This window comes from Chiloscyllium plagiosum, chromosome 18 (genome assembly GCF_004010195.1).
Source record: "Chiloscyllium plagiosum isolate BGI_BamShark_2017 chromosome 18, ASM401019v2, whole genome shotgun sequence".
NCBI lineage: Eukaryota > Metazoa > Chordata > Chondrichthyes > Orectolobiformes > Hemiscylliidae > Chiloscyllium > Chiloscyllium plagiosum.
The window spans coordinates 2,617,093-2,637,999 of record NC_057727.1 but is presented as its reverse complement, the minus strand read 5'-3'; the positions used below and the strand labels follow the sequence as shown (position 1 = coordinate 2,637,999).

Here is a 20,907-nt window from a genome sequence, read left to right as displayed (position 1 = left end):
CAGATTAAATATAACATGGGGAAGTGTGAGTTTATGCACTTTGGCAGGAAGAATAAAAGAGCTGAAATACTGCACTATTGAAGCACAAGAGGCTTGTGCATGAATCAGAAACACCAACACACAAGTTCAGCACATAATAGACTGGGTAAACAAGTCAGTATCCAGTGGGGTAGTACAGGGATTGAAGATAGACCCTTTGTTTATTGTATGTATAAACTTAAACAGATGAGTGTGTGAGGTGATGATAAGTTTGTGGATGACACAAACATTGTTTGGGAGTTTGATGGTGAGTAGGAAAGTGTTAGGTTACAGGAGGTTGGTAAGCATATTGGTCTCATGGGCATTTCAGTGGCATATGGAATTTAACCTTTGAGTGTGAGGTGATGCAATTTGGAAGAAGTAACAGGACAAAGAGTACTTGAGGAATGGCAGAGTATAGGCAATCCCTAGATTGTGAATGGGTTTTATAGGGTGAGTCTGTTTGCAATTCGAATCGCAGGGCAATATAAAGCATCCATTCATAAGTGCAAGAAATGTTTGTTTGTCAGGTAATTCAAATTACGTCCCTGTATGGGATTGTGTTTGTAGGTACAAACATTGTTTGTCAGACTGTCACAAATTGGGGATGACCTGTGGTTAAGGGACGCACGCCTTTATTGGTTGAGGCATATGTTATAAGTAGTGAAGATATGTTGCTGCTGTATAGGACTTTGGTTAGGCATAGTTGGAGTACTGTTTGCTGGTCTGTGCACCATAGGAAGGATGTGGTTGCGATAAGAGGGTGTTAAGGAGATTTACCAAAATGTTGCCTGGGATAGAGGGCTTTGGCTTTGAAGAGAGCCTGGATAAGCTCAGGTTATTTTCTTTAGAGCAGAGAAGGTTGGGGGAGGTCTTGATGGGAGTGTATAAAATTGAGGGGCAAAAACAGGGTGGATAGTAAACAGCTGTTCCCCTTCTTTGAAGGGTCATAACGAGGTCACATAATTTTAAGGCAAAATGCAGGAAGTTTAGAGGGAATTTTAGGAAAACAATTTTCACCTAGAAGGTGGAGGAGGAGCAAATTACTAAAGATGTTGGAATCTGAACTGGAAACAAAAAGTGCTGGAGATCACAGCACGTCAGGCAGCATCCATTGAGAGAAAGCAAGCAAACATTTAGAGTCTAGATGACTCTTCTTCAGAGCTGAAGTGGTGTGTGGAGGGGGCAGCATTTATGCAATAGTGGGGGCGAAGGGGAGAAAGGATGTTGATGCTGATAGTTCAGATTAAGTGATCAGAATGTGAGAATGGCTGAACAATGGTATGTCTAACTGCCAGAGAAGACACTCCCACTGGGATGGGAGGAGGGAACAGAGGGTGACAGAATGTGACAACCACAGAATGTAATACCTGAGTGTAGTTTAGATGTGTAATCTCTCACTGTCTGATTCTGTGTTTCTTGGGATGGATAATTGAATCTTAGTTCTTCTTTCAAAGGGAATGGAGTTAAAAATGGAAGAATCTTGCTAAAACATTACAAGGCTCGAGTCAGTCCATAGCTGGAATACTATGAATAGTTTTTGTCTCCTTTTATTGAGGAAATGTGTGCTGGCATTGAAGGGATTTTAAGAGAAGTTGAGTCAATTGGGCCTATATGTGGAGCTTAGAAGAACAAGAGGTGATATTATCGAAGCATACAAGATTCTTAAATTGATAGGGTAGATGTGGAAAGGTTGTCTCCTCTTGTGGTAGAGCCTCTGACCAAAGGGCATAACTTCGGAGTAAGGGTTCACCTATTTAAGACATGACTAATTTCTTCTCTCAGACCACAGTGAATATGTGAAATTCTTCGCAGCAGCGAGCTGTAGAGGTTAGAATCATGGAATACCTACAGTGTAGGAACAGGCCCTTCAGCCCAAATAATCCACACTGACCCCCCCCGAAGAGTGGCCCAGCCAGACCCATTCCCCTACCCTATTATCCTATATTTACCCCTGACTAATGTACCTAACCTACACAGGTTAGGGTAGATTATAATAGGTTATCCACTTAACACTCTTGCAGAAGGTGCTTTAATCTTATCTTTGACATTGATGTGGGTTAAGATCAACTAGGAGAAGGGCTTATGCCCGAAACGTCGATTCTCCTGCTCCTCAGATGCAGCCTGGCCTGCTGCGCTTTTCCAGCACCACACTTTTCAACTTTGATATTGATGTGCCAGACTGCCATCATTAAGGCTGTGCGTGTTTTTGGAGCATTCTCTTCTGTGTGGTTGTTTAATTGTCCTCCACTGTTCCCGATTGGATGTGCAAAAGTGCATGACTTTGATCTGATCTACTGGTTGTATAATCACATTGTTTTGACTGTCACCTGTGTCTGCTGCTTAGAATGTCTTGTCCTTTGTTAAAGGTTTATACACACATGGAAAAAGCGAAGGAGTAGGCCATTTATCCATTTGAACCTACTCCATTCAATAAGATAATAGCTGATCTGGTTGAGGTTTCACCTCCACAGTCTTGTCTGTTGCCTTCAACCCTCGATTCCCTTGCTTATAAAAAAAAAACGGTTAATGCCATGTTGATATTATTAGGAATATCTGGTTCTCTGCTGGCTGAACTCCACATTGAGCATTAACACGTTGAGTGTTAATCCCTTGTCTGGTAACAATAGAATAAAGCATGTGTTTAGACCAGTGCCCAAAATAACAGAAGTGACAGGTGAATCCATTCCTGAAAGCTCTCCCATTGATCAGGACAACCCACTCATAGTCTTGACCAATCAAAAAAACATAAGTAGAATAGAAATAAACAATAAGGAGAAGATGTGCCAATCACAGGCTTCTTCTCTTCTGTGCTTGCTGCTGATAGGTAACCTATCACCAATTAATATTAAAAATCACATGACAGCAGGTTATAGTCCAACAGATTTAATTGGAAGCACTAGCTTTCAGAGCGCTACTCCTTCATCAGGTGATGAAGGAGCCGTGCTCTGAAAGTTGGTGCTTCCAATTAAACCTATTGGACCATAACCTGGTGTCATGTGATTTTTAATTTTGTACACCCCAGTCCAACACCAGCATCTCCAAATCATGACCAATTAATATGACAGAGAAACAAACTGCAGAGGATCCACAGACATGAGTGAAAGCAGTAAGGGAGTTTCTGGGGGACTAGCTTTAGTTGAGGCTGGAATTAGGGGTGCTTTTATTTGAAGCAGACAGTTCCTTCTATTGTTTCTGGATGGGTGCTGAGGAAGGGGATAAGGTGGCTACAAGAGGGATGCGGAAATGGGAAGAAGGTTCTGAAAGCTGGGTAGAAGAAGGCTGCAATGAAAGAGAGGTTTTTGCCTTGTGCTAGGTCAAGAGGTTGCAGATTACGGTTGAATATACTGCTGTTGATGGCACAAAGCTGTTCAAGGATACTCAGCTTTGAGTTGTAGATCTGTTCTAAATGTCTTTCAGCATGGTGACAGTGCCACGTAACAGGATTGAGAATATCCTCAGCATGAAGATTGTCTTCAAAATAATGTGTGGTGGTGACTTCTGCCAGTACAGTTGTAGATGCATGCATTTGCTTCAGATAGGTATTATGATGAAGGTAATGTCAAGTATCTTTTTTTCCTTTTGGTGGTTCCCTCATTATTTTCCATCAGCCCAGTCTGGCAGAAGCATGCCTTGGAGGTCAGTCATGAGTGATGCTGCTGAACCACTCTTGGTGATAGATATTGAAGTGTACAACCCAGAGCACCTTATATCCAAAAGGTCCATGCTATAGATTTCAGGAGGACATTGTTTTTCTGATTTATTTTTGAACTACTGTCTCCCTCACCTGTTCTTGTTTGCAGGACTTGGAGGTACCTGTGTAAATGTTGGTTGCATTCCAAAGAAGTTGATGCATCAAGCTGCTCTCTTAGGCCAAGGCCTCTTAGATTCCCGTAAATTTGGCTGGGAATTTGATGAGAAAGGTAAGGCTTGAGGTAACTCGGCTATAGTGAATATTTTGCGCTTTAGAATCTGGTTTCTCCAGTAAAACACAAGGTAGTTAGTTAACACAGCTGTAAAGCATCTAAAATCAATTCAGCCATTTTATATTATGTAGAAAATATTAAGTTTGTTAAATTGTAATGGGTTGCAATGAAAAAATTGCCAAATTCTGCTGAATATGGAAATTCACCTGTTTCATTAATTACTTTTGAGTAAGGGGACGTCTCACTTCTACCTGTTCCCTTGTACATTATTCCAGTGTAAAAGTTGGTTGTTGTTGATTCTTGATAGCCTCTGAATAAGCAACTTGAATGTAAAAGCCCATTTGCAGGTGTATAATGAATGTGACTGCGAGTAATACCAATATCCAAGAACAATTTAAAAAATAATTCAGGCTTTCCTTTGTCACGTTTCTCTGCTGGACTTCTCCAAAGAGGATTTGTGTTACAGCTACATGAAAACATGCCATTCAGCCCAACATGCTAGCATGTACCCTTCATTCCAGTGAAGGGTCTAAATTGCCTTTACTCATCCTATACTTGTTCCTGTTTAATTCATTTTCACTTTCAGCTATGTATACAAACCTTGAATGTCAAGATACTGAAATCTATTTTTTGCTTTTACTGACAAGGCAACAAGAAATGAGAGCTTTTATACAGCAAATCTGTTATTAAATGGCATCCATGGAACCAGGGGCTGTGCCAATTGATCAGATATTCTGGTTGATCAAGAAGTCTACATAATCAGTGTAAAAGCATACACTATGTAGTAGAAATGTAATGCAGGGGATATGTACATCATTGTTGCACTTTATTTACAGCATATATCACTTAAATAATATGCAACTTTGCCTTAAATAAAACCGATGAGAGAGTCTTCTCACTCTCACCCGCAGCTGTTTACTTGGACATTGCGGACAGCATGATAGTACAGTAAACCACCGGCATTTCAGGTCTATAATTTTTGCCAGATTATTTAGAGTGCCAGTCCATAAGGTTCCAGTTAAAACAAAGTTTGCTGTGTTTTAGTTTTAGGAGTCGCAGTCCTTGCAATGCAGGGTAGAATTGTTGTCTTTAAAATGTTTCATCTGTTTATTTGGAAGGGTTTGAAAACTGTATTTGAGGCTTCTCCAATAATGGAGACCTATGTAATGGTGGCAGTAAAGATCAAGATTCTATGTTCTACAGGCTGTTAACTATACATTATCAACACTAACGTGAGGATTTTTCATTTTTTTTAATGACTTACAGTTCACCACAACTGGGCTAAGATGAAAGATTCCATTCAGAACTACATTGGTTCTCTCAACTGGGGCTACAGGGTGGCATTGCGAGACAAGAAAGTAACTTACAGTAACAGCTATGCAGAGTTTGTGGAACCACATAAGATAAAGGTATGTAATGTTTCTACATTTAATCTTAGTTTGAATTATTCCCTCTAATTAGTGCTTTCTCTTGCACTCCAATCCCTGACCTCTAAAGAACATGTCTAAAGAAGTAAAAACTACACTGAAAGCAAAACAGATATTTGCTCATTGTAAGAGATACTAAGTTAAATGTTTGAGCTGATAAAAGGCAGGTAACCTGGATATTTTCCAAATCTTGCTGAATTCGGACCTGACTGTGTTTCCGCATCTGAGACGTTGCAAGCTTTGCTGGGCATTGTGCAATCATCAGTGAACATCCTGACTTATGACTTTATGTTGGAGGGAAGATCATTAATGAAGGAGCTGAAGAGTTCCTAAGATACTACCCTAAGGAGCCCCTGCAGGGTTGACTTAGAGCTGAGATGACTGGTTCCAACAACCATAACCATCTTCCTTCGTGATAGAGCTGAAAATGTGTTGCTGAAAAAGCGCAGCAGGTCAGGCAGCATCCAAGGAGCATGAGCCCTTCTCTGATCTCCAGCATCTGCAGTCCTCACTTTTTCCTTCGTGATAGGTATGACTCCAACCAGCAGGGTAGTGAAGAAAATTGTTTCCCTTGTGGGACTAAAATCTGAGTAAGGGGCTATGCAGTTAGAACGGAGATGAGGAATTTCATCTCTTAGATCTGGGGAATTTTTTTACAGCAGGAGGCTGCAGAGGCTGACCCATTCATTATATTCATGGTGAGGATACATTTTCAACCAGTATATCAAAGTTACAGGGAAAAGGCAGGAAAGTGGATTGAGAATTATCAGGTCTTGTTGTGGTTCTGTTTGCCGAGCTGGGAATTTGTGTTGCAGACGTTTCGTCTCCTGTCTAGGTGACATCCTCAGTGCTTGGGAGCCTCCTGTGAAGCGCTTCTGTGATATTACCTCATCATGTGATGTTAGACAGGGGACAAAACGTCTGCAACACAAATTCCCAGCTTGGTGAACAGAACCACAACAACGAGCACCCGAGCTACAAATCTTCTCTCAAACTTTGAACTATCAGATCTGATCTGGAGTCCTTTGTAGGCCTGCTAAGGACAGCAGTTTTCCTTCCCTAAAAGACGTTAGTTTCTCAATATTCTTTTAGGCAGAGTGTTCTGGACTCCACCATTAGTGCCCCAGATTTTTTTTTATGACAGTCAACAATAATTTCATGGTCATTATTAGACTTTTCATATTTTTACTGAATTCAAGTTCCACTATTTGCCATGGTGGGATTCCAGGTCCAGTGACAATACCATTATGCCACTGCTTCCTGGATATATTGTAAGGTTGTTACAATAGTGAATCGCAATGCAGATTGTTACTTTCGGTCTAAATATCTGTACAGTATTTTAGATTTGCTCTTTTAAAACACTGTTTTCAGTGATGATCATGTTTTGTTTCTTGGTGTTTCGAATCGTAATACTGAATAAAAGCAGCTTAACTGGTCATTTCTCACTTTGTCACTGGGATCTTGCTTAGAGACTCAATCATAGTTTTCTTGTTCTCATTAATACCCATTACCTGATGACCTTTGATTCTCCTGTCTAACAGCAATCTATCTACCTGCATCTTAAAAATATTCAGTAACCTGCCTCTGGTATTTTAGAAACACAATTCCAAAGACCCTCAGTCCTCAGAAAAATTCTCATCTGTGTCCTGAAATCTATCCTGTAATCTGATCAGAATTAGTCACATGCAAAATCTGTCTGAACTCAATTTTGAACCTGTAATTTTAGGATTAATGCATGAGATTGTATTGCAACCGTTGATGCAATAATGAGTAAAGCAGCTGTGATTCATGCATGCTTCATTGAATGTATAGGTAGCTGCCTTTGACGTGACCAATTTCTTCCAGTGGCAATAGTTTAACTTTAACAACCTCACAACTGGTGTAACATTGGAAAGGAATAGAGTTCTGGTAAATAAAATATCCAAGACCATTTCTTTCTCTGTTAGCATAAACTGAATATAGCAGGTTTTCCTTTTTTATACAGTACTTGGACCAATTTTAACAATTAATGGAGATAAAAATACTCATTAGTTGGATTTTAATATGAATTTCTTTCTGTCCATAGGCAAGCAACAAACGGGGTAAAGTGACCTTTCACACAGGACAAAAGTTTATTATTGCAACTGGTGAAAGACCTCGTTATTTAAAAATACCTGGAGATAAAGAGTATTGCATTACCAGGTAAATTTCCTTCCTCAGCACCTGATGAAGAGGCAGCGCCTTGAAAACTAGTGCTTCCAAATAAACCTGTTAGACTATAACCTGGTATTGTGAAATTTTTAACTTTGTTCAGCCCAGTCCAACACCGGCACCTCCAAATCATGTTTCTTTAATATCATCCTTTTCACCTGTATTGAATGTAGTTGCGAGTATGGGAGATGACCATTCAAGCTTGCCCTTTAACTCTGTAACATTCCATCACTGGCTTTGCCAACTTTGTGCATATGGAGCTAATGACACAAATACATTTGGTTAGGGTTAGAATTCTGACTGACACTTAAGAGATAAAGAATGTCTTGCTTCATAAAATAATCTGTTGATTTCTTTTCTTTGCTTTGTTTCTGCAGTGATGATCTCTTCTCCCTGTCTTACTGTCCAAAGAAGACTCTGGTTGTGGGTGCTTCCTACGTGGCACTGGAGTGTGCAGGTTTTCTATGTAGCTTGGGATTGGATGTTACTGTGATGGTGCGCTCCATTCTTCTACGTGGATTTGATCAGGAAATGGCAGGGAAAGTTGGAGCATATATGGAATCTCACGGGGTGAAATTTCTGAAAAAATATGTGCCAATCAAGGTAATAAAGTATCTTATCTGCATAATTTGTACTTTCATTTCTTTACTGTCTGGGTACAAAGCTGCTACTATCAAACATGGAGCGATGTGTCCTTCTATTTCAGAAAACTAGTTTATGGGGGATGGAACAGAAAACAATATTTACATGCTTTTATAATCCTTTTAGAATTTTACACTACATATGATTTAGGCGATATTACAGAGGAACCTCGATTATACGAATATCGGATTATCCGAAGGAGATCTAGAGGTCCCAATAGAAACATTACATCAAAGACATGTTTCCAACACTGATCGCGTCTTTTGTTTACAAGTGATTAAAAGTGAACTCGGCTTACTGAAATGCTGCCAAGAACATTCCTGGGCTGATGGGACCCCAGGCACCATCTCCAAATGACTGACCTCCGCCCTCTCTTTCTCCCCACACACTTTCCATGGAGTTCTACACAGGCGTGTACCCTAAACCCCCCCTTCCCCAGATAATCTCTTCAACGTTGTCCTGTACGCATGCGCGCGTGCTGTTTGGAGACTCACCCCTCCAAAAAGCGGTGGCAGCAGCAGCAGTCTTCTCGTTAGTGTCCAGTCTGGCAGCCCGGAAGAGGGGCTGGTGGTGGGTGGAGGGCGGGGGGCAGTGTTAGATGGGGTTGGGGGGATGGAGAGGGCAGTGTTGGACAGAATTGGGGGGCGGGGTTTGGGAGGGCGGTCTGCTGCTGCTGAGTTTCCTGAACGGGGAGTGGACTTAACAGAAAACTCCGAACCCCAGAGGAAAGACATTGAATCAATTAACTGAATAATCAATTATCCGAACGAAGTAGTGCCCGCCCATCTCTTTGGGAAAATCAAGGTTCCTCTGTATTAGGAACACGGTTAGTTCAGCCTAATGCTTTTGGAACGTGGTCCAGAAAATATTGGAAGCATTGGGGAAGACAGTCTAAAATACTGGGTTTGTTCAAATGGTGGAAAAATGTGATATGGAGGCTTGTGGTCAGGGAGAGACGTCTGCAAAGGCATTTTGGGATCTAGATGATGTGGTTTTGAATGGGACTAGATAGTGGCAGAATTGGGAGTTACTTCAGACCAAAGGGTCTGTTCCTGGGCTGTATGATTGTATGACTCTAAGAATTATGGAGGTTGAGGTGGTTAGGATTTTAACTCTGATGGTGCAGGAAGGTGGGACATGGGCTATATTGGCTTCCTTTAAATTGATCCAAATACGTTTCCACGCATTAGTCTTCTCACTTGAGTGTGCAGCCCTATTAGATTATTAATTATCTTTCCACCCTCTCTACCAAATAACCAGTTTCCTGTTGTCAGTTAGTTCCTGTATTTACTGCTAAAAGTTAAAATCCAGGAATAAATGGACCAAGGCTGTAGAGTTTGTTTCTGCTCCTAGTTTGCAATACATTAGTGTTGGTGAGTTTGCATATATTTCCTGAAGATATCAAATTACTTTAAAGCTTTAATTCATTATTTATCTTCTGGTTTTTATGTAAAACTTTATTTAACCTCAGATTTGTTACCCAATTATTTTTGTAGGTTGAGCAGCTAGAGGCTGGAACACCTGGAAGACTTAAAGTGACTGCAAAGTCCACAATAAGTACAGAGGTCATTGATGGTGAATACAATACTGTAAGTATAATGCACTTTATTGCTATCTGTTTTGGTACACAAGATGCTGCAGAATCAAATATGAAAGGTCAAAAATTACGGAGGGATATAGATAGGTAAGTGAGTGGGTAAGCATTTTACAGCTGGCATATAATGTGGGAAAATGTGAGGTTGTGTGTTTTCTTCAGAAGCATGAACAGCAAGATATTTTTTGAGTGCAGGAAGCCAGAGTGAAATGGAATTAGGAGGCCTTGTGCGTAAATCATTTAGACAATCTAGCATGCACGTTCAGCTGGTATGGGGAAGAGAAATAGAATGTTGGCCTTTATTTCAAAGAGAATGGAGTATAAAATAGAAGATCTTGCTAAACTCTACAAGGCAGTAGTCAGACCAGAGCTGAAATTGTGTGAACAGGTTTAGTCCCCTTATGTAAGGAAAGGTATATTTAGGTTACGACACGGGGTAAACCCCTGTACTAATTTAAACCTGACATACAGAGAAGTTCACCTCATATGTTACATTTTGAGAATTTAAAGTAAAAATTAACAATTTTATTCTTTAAGTCCACAAGAGAACATTAAAAAACTATTTCCAACTCCTTTCTCTTAAACCTAGCTTTTACCTCCCACTCTTAGTATGGTCTGATTTTGGAAAAAAAAATCAATTAAGATTTACGAAACAAAATTCAAATTTCAAAACCAGCCAGCTGCCAAATCTTCTCTTTATATCTTCCTCTGCAGATTTTCCCCTCGTCTTCAGTAGTCTGCTTAACCGGCAAGTGTTTAAATCTACTGGACTGTTTTGTACCCCAAATCTATTCAACTCTGTCCAAATCACAGACTGGATCTGTCTAAACCTGTTAAAGTCACAAAACCAAGACCCAAACTGTTCAAATCCCTGTGACCAGCCCCCAAACTGTTTCGACATAGGGTAAACTCCTCTGCTAATTTAAACCCGATACGGAAAAGCTCACTTTGTGCCATAATCTGTTAAATTTCAAAAGACCAAGAACTATCCCATAGATCACTATTTAAAGTAAAAATTAACAATTTTATACTTTAGTCCAGAAGAGAACATTAAACAACTTATTACGACTCCTTTCTCTTAAACCTATCTTTTACCTCCTACTCTACAATACTGGTCTGATTTTAAAACCCCGATTGAGATTTACAAAAAAAGTTCAAATTTCAAAACCAGCTAGCTGTCGAATCTTCTCTTTGTATCTTCCTCTGCAGATTTTCCTCTGTCGTTTTTTTCTTCAATATTCTGCATAGCAGGTCTTTCATATGAACAGGTACCTTTCAGAGAGCTATTGGCTAGCATCTATACATGTTGGTTTTCTTGGCCGTTTTCCTTCTAACTGTTCAAAATGTCTGGTTTTATACCCCAAAACATTAGATCATTTCATTGGTTTGATGTTCTCCCAAACAGTAAAATTCAAATTCGATTGGATTTTGGTATCTGGGGCATAATTTAAGCTGACTGGCTGAATTTGAATTTGTTTTTGTATCATGGCAACTCAACTGCACTATTGGTTTCACAGTCAAATGTTACATTTTAAATTCTTTCAGCACAATGTGTTCCTCTCTAAGTCTGTGCCAGCTTCCAGTCTCTCTGAAAGTACAGTACACAATTTCACCTTCATACAGTAGGCATTGGGGGAAGTCCAGAAAAGATTCACTAGGTTGATTCTGAATATGGAGGAATTTTCTTATGAGTATCTGCACTGGTTTCCTCCCACAATCCAAAGATGTGCAGGTTAGGTGAATTGGCCATGCTAAATTACCCATTTTGTTCAGGGGTGTGTAGGTTAGGTGTATTAGAGGTAAATATAGGGTAGGGGAAAGGGCCTGGTTGGGTTACTTTTTGGAGGGGTGGACTTGTTGGGCCGAAGGGTCTGTTTACACATTGTTGGGATTCTAATTCTAACATGTAGCTCATTTTAAAATAGATGAGGAATAGTTTCTTCTCTTGGAGGATAGGGAATCTGTGGAGTTCTTTACTGCTGAGGGCTTTTGAGGCAGTATTTAATAAGGCTGATAGGAAACCAGATTGAGATGGCTGGAAAGAGTAGATAGAAAACAGGTTCAGTTACTTGAAGCATCAGTAGAAGCATGAGGGGAAATAATATTAATGTGAAAAGCAGGTGACTTAGAGGGGATTTGAGGAAGAATATTTTCACCCAGAGAGTTGTGGGAACCTGGCACACACTCCATGGGAAAGTAATTGAGGTGGGAAAGCTCATACCTTTAAAGAGCACTGATCTCTTGAGATGTCATAATATAAAAGGCAATGAGTTGAGCATTGGAAAGTAGGACTGATGTAGATTTTGTGGAGTCCTTGTTGGTGCAGTCTCGATGGGTCAAAGAGCCTCTTTTGTACTTTGATCCTAAGCGAGTTTTTTAATCAGTATGGGAATCAAGGGTTAAAAGGAACAGGCAGGAAACTGGAGTTGAAGATTATTAGCCACAATCTCATTGAATGGTGGAACATCAATGGGCTGAATGGCCTACTGGTTCCCATGTCTTAATGATCTAAAACAACTTTTATAGTAAGTTTGAAACCAGTCTAAATTTTCATGATGCTTGAAGAATAATTTGAATAATTAGTTTTACAAGGAGCTTTATTTTTCCTAACAACACTAATTCTCTGTTGGACAGTACTGTAGACACATAGTGGTGTAGTGGTGATATCTTTTGGATTAGGAATCCAGGTTAATGTTCTGGAGACATGGGTGCAAATCTTACCATGGCAGATCGTGAATTGAATTTGAATTCAATAAAAATCTGAAATAAGACTTGTTGTGAAACCCATCTGTTGAGGAATTCTACCACCCTTGTCTAGTCTGGCCTATATTTGACTTCAGACCAATGGCAATGTGGTTGACTCTTTATTTTAGGCAATTAAGGATGGGTAATAAGTACTGTCCTTGCCAGTAATGTCCTCTTTCTATGAATTGTAAAAAAAAAGCTAATTCTTTACATTAACCTTCACTGAATATAGCAGTGGAAAATGAGCTGAGATGAACGTTACATTCAGAAAACACAAGCACAGGATAACAGGGAGAAGTAAATGGATTTACTTGCCATGTCTTAGGAAAGAGAGTTCAATTGGCTCCTTGATTGGGATTAGTTCAGTTCAAATTTAATTGTAATCAAATCGGGAGAAAAGTATTCTGCAAAGGGGGATGGGGATGAAGCAGATGGGTTTGCTGTCCTTTTAAATCTCAGACTGTGATGCTGCATGTGTGCATTCTTGTGAAGTAATTGATAGTTTTTGATTATACATGAAATTACTTCAAAGATGGAGCTTTTTTGCACTAAGTGGAGACAAAATTAATATAACTGGAGAGCTGATTTGTTGTCCAAATTATTTTTTGTCAAGCTGTTTCTGGTCTAGCTAATTCCAAATCCATGGTGTTTCTGATCCATGAATAGCGATGGTAATTTGGCACATCTCCTCAGTGTAAATTTAGATTGAGAAGATTCATGTTACAGCTAGTGTGCAATGAGTCAACATATCAGAATTACTACTTAAGTAGCATTTATTTCAGAGGGCTGGGAGTCTGATTATGTGGTAATGCTTTTTTGTGAAGTCCCATTTGCTAGTAATGGCTTCATGAGAATTGTGAATGTACCTTTTTAAGGAAACATCAACTTTCTCCTTTAGGTATTAATTGCTGTGGGGCGTGATGCATGCACCAAGAACATTGGCCTAGAAAAAGTTGGTGTTCGTCTGAATGAAAAGTAAGTTGTTTTTTCAAAATTAAATTTTGAGAAGAAAAAAACTTGAAATTAACCTGAATCTGGTCTGCAATTTATGAAAGTCATGTGATGGTACTGGATCAGTAACATGTGACAATAGAGTGGGCAAGTTTGGTTTTCTCCTTACTAATTTGTTTACTAAGATATTTTATTAATCTTATGCATTGGGTGGTGTTGGCTATCATATTCTTGCATGAATAACGGATACAAATGACTTATTTGTACAATGCTGGTGCAACAATATTGAGCAGAAACAAATGATATGAAAATATTGGTGGTGAATGGGGAAAGGATTGGAATTCGGGATTAGTAGGCAGAATAGCATGTGCAGAAGATACCTTGTCCATAATTACCTTGTCAAATATAATTTTGCTTCTATGAATGGTATAAGATTTGCATGGCGTTGAAAGCATATCACTGTTTTAATTCTGAGCTGCAGGGTTTCCCAGGCAACGGTGGTCACTGTCTCCGCAGCATTGCTATTTATCCTGCACCTTCTTGGGATGTTATTTATATGCCTATAACAAAGGAAGTGCTTTCATCTGAATCCTACCTCTTTGTGCAAGGATTTTTTTTTCCCTTGTTCTCATTGTTCACTTTAAAAGATACCAAATTTGCAGGTACTGTGGAGTTGGAAAAACCTATTTGTGGAGTGAGGAACAGACAGGCTTCTACAGTTGTCTTTTCCATTACAGAACGCTTTTCTCACTGTGATCTGAAATATTGATGTTAATGCTTCTCAAAAATAATTACCTCATCTACTTGCCTTCTCCTGGTCGCTCCACACCATACCCTCACTTTTTGAGAAAGATTACTTTGCTATCTCCAACACAGTTAAAAGACTGCAGATTTGCAAGTTTTTGCATTTGAGAATCTAATGCCATTGAATTATAGTTCAAATCATATGTAACCAACATATGTTAAATAATGAACCCATGATATATTGTAATAAATCAATAAAGAATGTTGAATGATAATATTTACTTTTGTATAAAACATTTCTATAAATTTTAACTTTCATAAATCATTCATTTTAGAATAGTGACTTGAGTAAGCAGTCTGAAGCTTATGATATATGATAGCATAACTGCTCAACAAAAATTACTCAGAAACTAGTCATTAATCTGATCTATTGTTAACATCTTCTCAAGTCAAAAATCACACAATAGATTTAGTCCAATAGGTTTATTTGAAATAATTTCAAATAAACCTTTTAGACTATAACCTGGTGATTTGTGATAATTGACTTTATCCACCCCAGTCCAAAATTGGCATCTTCACATCATCTCTGAAGGATAGCCCATGTAGCACTGGGGAATTCAACATTGTTGCAATGTCAGCTTAGATTGTGCTGCGGAACCAGTGTGGGGCTTGAACCCATCATCTCCAGATGATGTTCTGTTCTTGTGGATTGATTATTTTTGCCTTACAGATCATGCAGTACCTCACCCAAGTGACCATCATCATTGTTTATTTATCATTGGTTTTAAAGATGTTTGAGGAGGAAATATGAGATTATAGAGTTGATGTGTCCTAGCCTGTGTTTCAGCAAGGATAACAATTGGAATTGAAAACTTGTCCCTTTGGGTGGAAGCCACAATTAACTAGCAATGCACTGAAGCTTAGCTTTGTTATACTTAATTAAGCTTACTTTGCTTCCCTCATAACTGGAAATTGCACTTAATGCATTTTTGGTGTTCTTTCACTAAAACCTTTTGGTATTTGCCAGCCAAATTTATAGCCAGGTTTCTTAGTTTTTCTTACTCACCATCATAACTTACTTCTTTTATACTGCAGTTGCATGTTATATTGTTACACTCTTCTAATTAATAGTGGATCTTGAAATAATATAGCAATGTAACCAGACTCATTCCAAAAAAGGTAAAACGTTATATTGACCTTTAATTGCTAAAGATTTGGTTTGGATTTCGTTATTTAAGTTTCGAGCATTTTTGGCAGAGATAGGATGTGGGAATGACTTGGCAGTTTTAAATTTGATTGCAGTCCAACTTTTATTAGGGCACGCCCAATAATGGTTGTTTGTGAGATTTAGATGGAACAATGCCATAAGTTTAACTTTGCATTAGTATCCTTCAAATATCCTAATTATTCTAAATATAAATTACGTTAGTTTAATATACTGCTATAGTTATAGTTCCATTACATATGAAAATGAGCAATAAAATGAAAGGTTTTAAAATCACTGGACATTTGTTTTAGAGTTCATGAAGTACTTTTGATATGTACTCACGGTTGTCATGTAGGAAATGTGGCAGCTAATTTGCATGCAACAAAAGCCCAAAAACAGCAGTGTGATTGTGACCAGATCCTTTTCTTTATGTAGATTGAGGGAGACCTCTTGGCCAGAATAGTGCTTAGCATTACAAGTATTACTCATTGGTTTTGGAATGAGTGACTGTTTACATTGCCATGCTATTTCACAGATCCACTACTAATTAGAAGAGTGCTATACTATAATGTCAAAGATCATACAACACTGGGTAATAGTCCAACAGGTTTGTTTGAAGCCACAAGCTTTCAGAGCGCTGCTCTTTCATCAGGTAAAGTCACTTCACCTGATGGAAGGAGCAGTGCTCCAAAAGCTTGTAATTTCAAATAAACCTGTTAGACCATAATGTGGTGTTATGTGACTTCTGACTTTGTCCACCCCAGTCCAACACTGGCACCTTCACATCTATGTTATAACAAGCAGTCATCCGATGAGGAAAAGTTAAGTTGGTTGGATCTATATCCATTGGAGGTAAACAAATAAGAGGTGGTCTTATTAAAATGTACAAGATTGTCCAAATGTTTGATGGGGTTGCTGCTGAGAGGATGTTTCTACTTGTAGGAATGAATGGTTCCAGAAAGGGGCAACATTAAAAGATAATGTTCTCCATTTAAGACTGGGATATTCTTTCTGATGTTTGTTAGCCTTTCCAAGAAGGCAATGGAGGTTGTCACATTGAATGTATTCAAGTCTGAATGAGATTCATGAGTGACAGTAGAGTCAAGGGTTATGGGGTGGTGGACTGAAAATTGAAGTTGAGCTTGCAATCAAATCAGCAATGATTTTATTGAATGGCAGAGCAGGCTTAGCAGCTGAATGTCCCACTCTTGCTCTTAATTGCTGTATTCTTGTAAGTATTTGGTGTAAATCTGAAAATATTGTTCTGAGAAAGTGAACCCAAGTGAAAATGTTGTGATAATATTCTGTTCTGCACCATGTCCAAACCTGTCCTGCTGTCATTTATTACATGGCCATCTAACTGGTTGCAAATGTAACATCTGTATGAATTGATGTACAAAATCCATTTTACAGATCCTACAGTATGTTCGCCGAACCACAACAACGAGCACCCGAGCTACAAATCTTCTCTCAAACTTTGAATCCTACAGTTTTATGAACAGCGAAGAATACCTTACCTGATTTCTTTACTACTGTCTGCCATTGAATAGCAAAAATATTAGAAAACTATTTCCTATGTTAACTCACTATCTCTGGAGTGTTACAGCCAGACTTCCTTGGCTGTACATTCAAAGCAGTTATATCTGCTTAACTACTATTAATGGAGGATCAGGCTCATATTCAAAACTTTCTCTAGGTTGACATGACAATTTCTCCTTATGCTCAGTGAAGTATGCATTTTAACAATGCCATAATTTCAACTAATGTGAAATTTACTGAGGAATGGGTACTTTACTGAGTCTTTTCAGCATAGTAGCATGATTCAAGTGAATTTTGCATCAAAGCATCAGGTTGATATATTTGGCTGAGTGCAAGCCACGATTGACTGTAGAATTTAATCGAATACGATAAGCTCACTATTTCATTGCTTTTACAGTTTGAATGTAAGTTTGCTCGCTGAGCTGGAAAGTTTGTTTTCACACATTTCGTCATCACACCAGTGAGCCTCCAGTGAAATGCTGGTGATATGTCCCATTTTCTATTCTTGCGTTTAGGTTTCCTTGGTTTGGTGATGTCATTTCCTGTGTTGACATTATTTCCCATTCTTTTTCTCAAGAGGGTTGTAGATGGGGTTCAAGTCGATGTGTTTGTTGATAGAATTCTGGTTGGAATGCCATGCTTCTAGGAATTCTTTGGCTTGTCCTAGGATGGATGTCTTGTCCCAGTCAAAGTGGTGTCCTTCCTCATCTGTATGTAAGGATACTAGTGATAGTGGGTCATGTCTTTTTGTGGCTAGTTGATGTTCATGTATCCTGGTGGCTGGTTTTCTGCCTGTTTGTCCAATGCAGTGCTTGTTATTGCAAAGTATTTTGTAAATGACGTTCGTTTTGCTTGTCTGTGTAGGGTCTTTCAAGTTCATTAGCAGCTGTTTTAGTCTGTTGGTGGATTTGTGGGCTACCATGATGCCCAGAGGTCTGAGTTGTCTGGTAGTCATTCCTTTTTGGGTTTGTTGTTGAGAAATAGGTAGAGTATGTTCATTGGGTACTTGTTCTTTTTGAATATACTATATAGGTGATTTTCCTCTGCTCTTTGTAGTTCCTTGGTGCTGCTGTGTGTGGTGGCCCATTGAAGTAATGTTCTAATGCAACTGCGTTTGTGTGTGTTAGGATGATTGCTTCTGTAGTTTAGTAATTGGCCGGTATGTGTTGTTTTTCCTGTTGTTTTGCTGGGTTTCTCCTGTGAGTTCATTGTCTTTGTGTTGTTTCTAATGCTGCTAAGGAATCTTCCTTGTCTGCATCCTGGAAGTTGTAATTTAATCCTGTTACTAAGGTGGCTTTTTCAGTGTCTGTTGAGAGTCGGTCAGATAAGTTTTTTTTAATCCATTCTTTCGCGTTGCTATTTTGACCGACTTATCTGACCGACCCTTATCAGACACTGAAAAAGCCATCTTAGATTAAATTACAACTTTCGGGATGTGGACAAGAAAGATTTCTTAGGATTAGAAACAACACTGAAAGATAATGAACTCAGAGAAGAAACCCAGCAAACTATAACACAGTCACATGAACATTAAGCAGGAAAAAGGAAGGAAATATACTCGATACACAAGAAAAGAAAACTCTAGAAGGACTCACAAAAGATAAAAACATTGTTACCCTACCTGCAGACAAAGGATGCTTGAGTCATTTTAAACCGAACAGACTGCATTGAGAAAGTGAAAGCACTGTTTGCAAGTACTGACACATAGCAACAGGTGGCGATAGACCTGACTCCCCCCCCCAAACCACGAGAAACCGAGTCACAGCCTTAGTCAAAATACTTCCCAGAAATCTGGAGAACTAAACAAGACTGACTTCCAAAAAATGAAACCAGACGGATCCAGCACACCATGCTTCACTGAAAATTCACACACCAGGAACCCCCATCAGACCCATAGTCTTGCTACCTGGAACACCAACATACAGAATAGCCGAGGAACTACACCAACAACTAAAACTTTTAGTAGAAGTCTCACGCCACTCCATTCACTCCACCCAAGAATTCCTAAACACCATCAAAGACACCAAGATAGAAGAGGATGAAATACATCTCCTTTAATGTAACAGCTCCGTTCACACCCATCAACATCAACTGACCAAAGAAACACTGACTGACTGTACTATTAGAAGAACCAAAGGCACGCACACTAAACATGTCCAACTTGACTGGACCTATGCCTTACCACCCACTTCACTCTCAATAACAAATCTTGCAGGCAAACCAACAGAGTACCCCAATCTCCAATATCAGGGTTCTGAGCAGAGGCAGTAATGCAGAGACTCGAACAAACAGCTCTGCCAACCATCCAACCCAAACTTTGGGTCTGCTACGTGGATGACACCTTTGTCACTAATGAAGCAAATTAGAGGAAACCTGCGAGACCAAAATTTCACAAGAGGAGGAAAACAACAACAAACTGCCATTCTTGGATGTCACAGTAAAGCAAGCAGTCAATGCAGAGCTTCAAACCAGGGCCAACAGGAAAACAACACATATGGACCAAATACTGAACCACAGAAACAATCATCCCAACACCCACAAACGAAGCTGCTCTAGAACATTTCAATGAGCCACCATACACTGAAGCACTGCGGAACTACGAAGAACAGAGGAAAATCACCTATACAGCGTATTCAAAAAGAACAGGTACCTAATGAACACACACTACCGATTTTCTCAGCAACAAACCTAAACAAGCAGACAAAAACGTGTCTAGAAACCCTAGCCACACTCCCCTACATCAGAGGCATCTCGGAAATGACTGCCAGACAACCTAGACCTCTGGGCATCCCACAAAACCACCAACACACTAAAACAGCAGTGAATGAACTTAAAAGATCCTATACAGACAACAAGCAAAATGAACATCATTTACAAAATCAAGATTAGAGTGGTGCTGGAAAAGCACAGCAGATCAGGCAGCATCTGAGGAGCAGGAAAATCGACGCTTTGGGCAGGAGCCCTTCATCAGGAAGGAGGCTGGGAGCTTCCGGGGTGGAGAGATAAATGGGAGGGGTATGGGGCTAGGGAGAAGGTAGCTAAGAGTGTAATAGCAGATGGATGTGGAGATAAAGGTGATAGGTTGGAGAGGAGGGTAGAGTGGGTCGGTGGGAAGATTGGAGGTAGGACAGGTCATGTTGATGGTGCTGAGCTGGAAGGTTGGAACTGGGGTAAGGTAGGGGAAGAAGAAATGAGGAAACTGGTGAAGTCCACACTGATGCCCTGGGGTTGAAGAGTTCCAAGGCAGAAGATGAGGCGTTCTTTCTCCAGGCGTCGGGTGGTGAGGGAGTGGTGATGGAGGAGGCCCAGGACTTGCATTTCCTTGGCAGAGTGGAAGGAGTTGAAATGTTTGGCCATGGGGCGGTTCGGTTGATTGGTGCGGGTGTCGCGGAGATGTTCCCTAAACCACTCCGCGAGAAGGCGTCCAGTTTTCCCAATGTAAAGGAGACCGCGTCAGGAGCAACGGATACAATAAATGTCATTTGTGGAAGTGCAGGTGAAACTTTGATGGATGTGGAAGGCTCCTTTGGGGTGGGCGCAGGTTTTGCAATTCCTGCGGTAGGAGGGGAGGGTGGGTTGTTGGAGGGTGTGGATCTGACCAGGTAGTCACGGAGGGCATGGGCTTTGCGGAAATCAGATAGGGGTGGGGAGGGAAACATATCCCTGGTAGTGGGGTCCGTTTGTAAGTGATGGAAATGTCGGCAGATGATGCGGTTTATGCGGAGGTTGGTGGGGTGGTAGGTGAGGACCGGGGCGGGTGGGGGCTCTGACCTTGCTGCAGTTGGAGGGGTGGTGTTTGAGGGTGAAGGTGCAGTACGTGGATGAGACGCATTGGAGGGCATCTTCAATCACGTGGGAGGGGAAATTACTGTCTTTAAAGAAGGCGGTGGTTCTGTGGTGGAACTGGTCCTCCTGGGAGCAGAT

At 40.0% G+C, this 20,907-nt stretch overlaps 1 protein-coding gene across 1 annotated transcript in view; it reads left to right on the top strand.

Moving 5' to 3' along the window:
• The window catches only part of txnrd3 (thioredoxin reductase 3), a 78,817-nt gene that overhangs the window by 21,572 nt on the left and 36,338 nt on the right, over positions 1-20,907 (top strand). The window contains exons 6-11 of the mRNA XM_043707572.1: positions 3,822-3,941; positions 5,211-5,353; positions 7,437-7,552; positions 7,939-8,164; positions 9,700-9,792; positions 13,441-13,517. Coding sequence (XP_043563507.1) covers positions 3,822-3,941; positions 5,211-5,353; positions 7,437-7,552; positions 7,939-8,164; positions 9,700-9,792; positions 13,441-13,517 — 775 coding nt within the window. The remainder of the gene's footprint in view (positions 1-3,821; positions 3,942-5,210; positions 5,354-7,436; positions 7,553-7,938; positions 8,165-9,699; positions 9,793-13,440; positions 13,518-20,907) is intronic.